General features: G+C 45.8%; 1 protein-coding gene across 1 annotated transcript in view; it reads left to right on the top strand.

Moving 5' to 3' along the window:
* Positions 1-3,497, top strand: part of GSTK1 (glutathione S-transferase kappa 1) — a 5,153-nt gene extending 1,656 nt beyond the window's left edge. The window contains exons 6-8 of the mRNA XM_006767985.2: positions 2,064-2,180; positions 2,856-2,949; positions 3,213-3,497. Of these exons, the coding sequence (XP_006768048.1) occupies positions 2,064-2,180; positions 2,856-2,949; positions 3,213-3,262 (261 nt within the window). The 3' untranslated portion in view covers positions 3,263-3,497. The remainder of the gene's footprint in view (positions 1-2,063; positions 2,181-2,855; positions 2,950-3,212) is intronic.
* Positions 3,498-6,353: the final 2,856 nt, after the last annotated feature.

The following is a 6,353-nucleotide window of genomic DNA, read 5'->3' as shown; positions in this document are numbered from 1 at the left end:
CCCCCCCCCCCGCCCCCCATAGGGAATCTGAGAACAGTTGGGGGTGGAGAGGACATAGTTTTCTTACTACATGGAAGAGGTCATTGTTATTTGGGATGAAAGAACATCTGTGTTTGAGAGGCCAGGTTACTGAAAGGTTGGAACTAAGAGGACTCTCAAAATTATATCTCATGGTTGAAAGGGGAAGTGAAAATTCTACATTCGAATTTTGATGGAAGAAGTCAGTGGGAGAGAGAGAGTAACTGTTAGCTTCTCCCCAGCGCGCCTCCTCTCCCTCCATAGGAAGGGATGAAGTATTGGCAAGTCTTGACTCCAGACCACTTCCAACAGAAATCTCACCAACACATCCAGAGTAGAAATCAGGATACTTTAAAAACAGGCTTTAAAAAGACAAAAAGATGAGAGATCAACCAAAGAACCTGTATGCATATAAGCATAGCCAATGGACACAGACTAGAGGGGGTGAAGGCCAGGGCTGGGGGGCAGGGACAGGCTGGGAGGGGGCAATAGGGGGAAAAGGGGACATATGTACTTTAACAATAAAGAATTAATAACACTTTTAAAAAGGCAAAAAGAGATAACTGAGTCAAGCCAGAATTATAAAAAAGCCTGTGGAAGAACAAATGGGAATAGCTCAAAACATTGAAATGTGTGCCACACAGAATGTTTTTCTTTGGGATTAAATCGGGAAATTCAAAACAGAATTTTCCCTTCAGCTTACAAAAGATAGTTGAGGCATATTCAAATTTAATATCTAAAATGGCAAATTACAAAAGTTAAACACACAAAAATGGCCAACATATCCTCCAGTGTTTTTATTCCTGCAAAGTGTATGCATAGGCTTGCCTTTTCACTTAATATTTATAGTGTAATTCTTAGCTCCTACATAGCATTCCATTCAGCAAACTTGTTTTTGTTTACTTAACCATTCCCCTAAATTGGGCATTTGGTCTGGGATCTAGTCCTCTCATGCAGTGAGTAAAAGACAATGTTGCATCGGAATGCACTGCATGATTTCCTGTTCCACTGGTGGGGGGGGGGGGGGGGGGGCGATGAGGTCAGGTTTCAGTGGTCCTCGAACTTGGCTGTATATTAAAATTCATTTGGTCTGGGATCTAGTCCTCTCATGCAGTAAAAGACAGTGTTGCATCGGAATGCACTGCATGATTTTCTTTCCACTCGGGGGGCCGATGAGGTCAGGTTTCAGTGGTCCTCGAACTAGGCTGTATATTAAAACTACCTGGAACACCTGGGCAACGCCATCCAGAAATTCCAATGTAATTGCTCAAGGGGATGGTCTATGAATTGGGATTTTTAAAAGCTCCCCAGGAGATTCTAATGTGCAGCCAGACCACTGATTCCCAAACTATAATAAACCCCAAACAGAAGTCTTTATCATCCTCTTAAAGCCAAGCAGGTGGCTACAGCCATGTGCCTGCTCAGAAGTCCCCAGGAAACTCCATGGGAATTAGAGCACAGTCTTGGATTTAACAAAACAACAACAAAAATCATGAGATATTGAGGAATTAGAAGTAGGAAGGCAAGAGCCCCAGATTCTAGTGTTGGTTCCAGCCATGTGCCTGCTCAGAAGTCCCCAGGAAATTCCATGGGAATTAGAGCACAGTCTTTGATTTAACAAAACAACAACAAAAACCATGAGATATTCAGGAATTCTGAGAAGTAGGAAGGCAAGAGCCCCAGATTCTAGCGTTGGTTCTGCTACTAACAAGCTCCTTAAAGTTGCCCTGGCCCCTGGCCCCTGGCCCGGTACCAGCTGGACTTGACTCATTGGTTACTGAAGAGGTCAGGAGCTGCCTCTAAGACACCCTCTGGTGTTCAGTTGATACAACTATAACTTCTTTTTCCACCAAACTCAGATTTTATTTTATTTTTTTATTGAAGAAAATAGCCCCCTCTCGGCAAGAATAGACCTCTGCTCGTGGGTGGGTAAAGGCCTTGCCAGGAAAACTTGGGGGCAGAAAGTAGAAAGACCCGAGTTTTCTCCTGAGATCCCCACTCCCACTAACGCAGACACAGTTGTGCTCCCTGCCACGCCCCCTCAGGCTGCAGAGAAGGCAGGCATGTCGACAGAAGGAGCCCGGGCACTTCTGGAAAAGATCTCAACGCCACAGGTGAAGAACCAGCTCAAGGAGACCACCGAGGCAGCCTGCAGATACGGGGTGAGCCACTCTTGATGTGTGCCCCCTACCCCAGTGCTGAACGGAGCCTGCCAGTCTCTGCTGGGTCCCTACGCTTCTGTTCAAAGCTGCTCCCTATATGAGTCCTCCGTAGCTCTCACAGATGACCCTCCTCTCTCTTCCTGTCCCTGAGAGAGAGAGATGGTGATAGAAGACAGAGCATCTGAGAGTTAGGAAACTCCTTTGAGCCATGGAACCTCTTATCATAGAGCAAGCATGTCAAACTCGCAGTCCGCGGGCCACATGTATCCCACAGCAAATATTTTTGCAGCCCAGCCAGTATAATGGTATGAGCAGTTACTTACAATTATGACAGGAAATAAATCTCTTGTCAGATCCAGAATTACTGACATTCACCTTGGGTCAGTTTTGAAAGTAATCACTGTGAAGGTTTCCCCGGAAGTAGGAAAGATAGTAGCAGAGAAGAGATGCCAGGTGTCAGGAAGAAAACATTAATTTTATCATTGCTCTTGGTCTTTTTTTTTATACTATGCTTTTTGAAATAAGAAACGTTACTATGAAATGTTTATTTGGCCCACGTTAGCTTTGAGTTTGACATGCTTGTCTTAGAGGCTTTTTGCTTCTATGTCCTCAGACAAGTTCCGGCTCATGGCCTTACAACCACCCTCCTCCATGCACTGTTACTGCTTTCTCTAGGCCTTTGGGCTGCCTTTCACTGTGGCCCACCTGGACGGCCAAACCCACATGCTGTTTGGCTCTGACCGGATGGAGTTGCTGGCCCACCTGCTGGGTAAGTGACAAGTTCACACTGAACTGCCCTTGACCCTAGCCCCCTGCCATTAATATCAGTTGAGCAGAAGGACATATTCAGACCAAAAAATGTTCCAGGTGTGTCCAACAGTGAAGCCTTCTGTAGACACAGTTGCTTGAGGTTGAGTGGGGAGGGGCCACCTTCACCTTCAGGAGAGAAGGAAGCCTCTGTGCCTTGAAACCAAGCACAGCTCTTCCTGGGGCTGTGGAGTCAGCCTGACATGCGTGAGTTTCTCCACCCAGGAGAGAAGTGGATGGGCCCTGTGCCTCCAGCCGTGAGTGCCAGACTGTAAGGATGCCCAGAGGAAGCAGAACCATTGGTATAAGAAGCAGACCATCTGCTCACCCCTCCTGCACCAAGGGGCTCTAGGACTCTGGTTTCCCCATGGGGTGGAGGTTCCTCTGTGGCCCTGGCTCTGATGCCTTATTTGCCTCACTTTTAGGGCTGCTCTATGCCTCACAGGTGCCTTTTGAGAGCCCCATACTCGACCTTCCCACAGAATAAACCTAATGCCACTGAATATACTATCTCCGAGTGTTTGTGTGTCCTTGATGCTGCCATCACATCCTGTCTACTCAGGTGTTTGAAAAGAGCAGCTCTTACTGCATTCCCAGCTCCCTCCCCCCTCAGGCAGGTTGTGTGGAAGGAGCAGGAAACAGTCCCTCTTTTTTCTGCTGCAGAAGCTCCCTAGGTCTCTCTGGCAGGGACAGCACACTAAGCCACATGGATTTTGCAACTACCCAGTTTGGCACTTACCACCTTGTGACCAGCCACAGTGTCTGAGATGGGGCTAGAACCTGAGGCCTAGTGGGAGAAGACGAGAGGGAACCAGAGGTTGGCTGAGTTTGTGCCCAGATATTTAAACCAGGTCCAGCTACACTGACCAGCAGAACCAGGGCAGGCAGTGCAGGGAGACAGGCTGGAGCTGCCCTGGCCTGAGGGAGTTGCTCATCCCCTCATAGCTCCTCCCTCTCACCCACAGGACAGATCCTGAGAAAACCCCAGGCCTCTCTCCCTGCCTACTGCAAGCCCTGCTGCTCCCACACAAACCTATAGCTTTGCCACTCCCCCAGTTATTTATCCAAAGTCCCTCCTCTACCTGTGCCCACTGTGCAATAACCAGAATACCTTGTGTTCCAACAGTATTTGAACTTCTTTGAGGATACCCTTTATTCAGCAGCTGAAACCACACTTGGAGGCCTGGTGGGAACCAAGTATAGAGCCTATGATGGCTCAGCTTGAGGGGTTTTAAGAGCAAAAGCCATCTTCCATTCTCCCCTCCCTCTGGCTCTTTCTCATCTCACATCTGTTTTCTCCATTTGTCCCCTCTCCCCCTTTTCCATTATTCCAGCATATTCCAGGATTTCAGGATATCCTTCCTAGGCTGATTTGTGAAGTGTTGCGCAAAGTACATGACTAAATAAGCACTCTCTCCTTCAAAGCAGATTTCATGAGATGCTTGTCTCAGCATTATTTGTGATACCAAATAACTTTGATATCTAATAGTAGGAGGATGCTTAAATAAGTTACGGTACATCCAAGATGTAATGTCTCATAGCCATCAAAAACTGTATGTCTGAAGAATTATGAAGAACATTGGAAATCTTAGGCTATGCTACTGATTGGAAAAAAGATTATATAGTATATCTCAATTTTGTCTTGATATATTAAAATATATTACACTATATTTTAGTGTAATAAATTGAGGCCTGGTGCACAAAATTCGTGCACTGGGTGGGGGGGGGGGGTCCCTCAGCCTTCACCCTCTCGCTGTCTGGGACCCCTCACATTCCTGGTCCCCACCCTTCTCAGCACAATGTCTCACCTCTGACCTCAGAAGCACTTTGTACCTTGTTTGCAGCATTTGTCACTTTGTACTTTGTCTTTCGGTTAGTATATACCTCTCTTTCCTCTTCTGGACAGTAAGCCCCTTGAGATGAGATTCCTATGGGATCTATTGTATACACCTCACAGTGTCACACCCAGCAGATGAACAATAAAAAATGTATTGGTCATCGGGTAAAGTCAGTCTGAATGACATTTAGCAACTGCTGCCTCTGCAAAGCAGTCACCACACTCAAGGCCGGGATTTTGCGCTCACTAGTTCAGAGGCCCCAGGCAGACTACAAACTATGACAAAGGGTTTTGTTTGTATAAAATGGATTCATCACAAATCTACCAAGTCAAGAATTCCAGATAACGCGTTTCAGCCTTCACCTGCAGATCATGAAAAATATGGTGGTGATCTGCAGCACCCCCATAAACTGCACATTGTAACTAGAATAAAAAGTTCAAGAAGATGTCCTCATTGGGAGAAAGATGTAATAAAGATGCTTGGATTAGAAAATGAGCATACCCCTCAAGTTCACAAGAGAACCCCTTCGGCAAATAGAAAATTGACAGTGGTTAAACATTTGAGAAGAATAAAGCCCCTGCCCTAGCTGGTTTGGCTCAGTGGATAGATTGTCAGCCCATGAACTGAAGGGTCCTGGGTTCAATTCCAGCCAAGGGCACGTACCTCGTACCTTGGTTACAGGCTCGATCCCTGGCCCTGGTTGGCAACCAATCAATGTTTCTCTCTGTCTCTCCCCCTCCTTTCCACTCTCTAAAAATCAATGGAAAAATATTCTTGAGTATTAACAACAACATAAAAGAATGAAGCTCCTGAGGTGGCCACAAGACAAGGACCTCCAGTGGAGGAGGACATGCTCACCCATGCGGTGGCATCTAAGCCCTGTCGACCAGGAGACAAATAAGTCCTAATGCCAGAGCCATTTCAGATTTAAAATTTCAAATCATCTTTTTAAAAGACGGTGAAAAGGTTAAGTTTGCAAGACAATAGAACTGAGATCTGAAACCTGGTTTGGCCATCTCCAAAAAATATGTGACTAACCACAATCAATGCCTCCTTGTTTTCTTATATATAGGGACATATTCATGTGGGAACCTGTTAACACTACCTGTAGACATCTCTAATAAGCACATGCATTTTTGTCACTTGGCAATAACAAACAATTTCTCAAATTCCATAGTCACTTTTTGTGGCTTAGTCCTAAATATCTGAGTGAGAGGGACAGCCTGAACCCCAATGTTCACTTAGTTTGTTCCCAGAGACCTTTATACAATACTAGAGGCCCGATGCATGAAATTCTGCAAGGGGCTCAGCCCTTGCAGCCCCAGGATGCCTCGGCTTCATCCGGAAGGTCGTCTGGATAGTTGATCTGCTATTTGGTCTAATTAGCATATTAGCTCTTTATTATATAGAATGACAACTAGTTGGTGAGGGTGATGACATACTTGAAGATTTATGATTCATTGGAAGCATTTCCAACCCAGAAATATCAATGTTCTGACCTGCTTCATGTTAAATCATATCCCCTTTC

This window comes from Myotis davidii, unplaced genomic scaffold (genome assembly GCF_000327345.1).
Source record: "Myotis davidii unplaced genomic scaffold, ASM32734v1 scaffold22, whole genome shotgun sequence".
In the NCBI taxonomy this organism is placed as follows: domain Eukaryota; kingdom Metazoa; phylum Chordata; class Mammalia; order Chiroptera; family Vespertilionidae; genus Myotis; species Myotis davidii.
The sequence above is the reverse complement of the archived record's forward strand: the minus strand, read 5'-3'. Positions and strand labels throughout refer to the sequence as shown.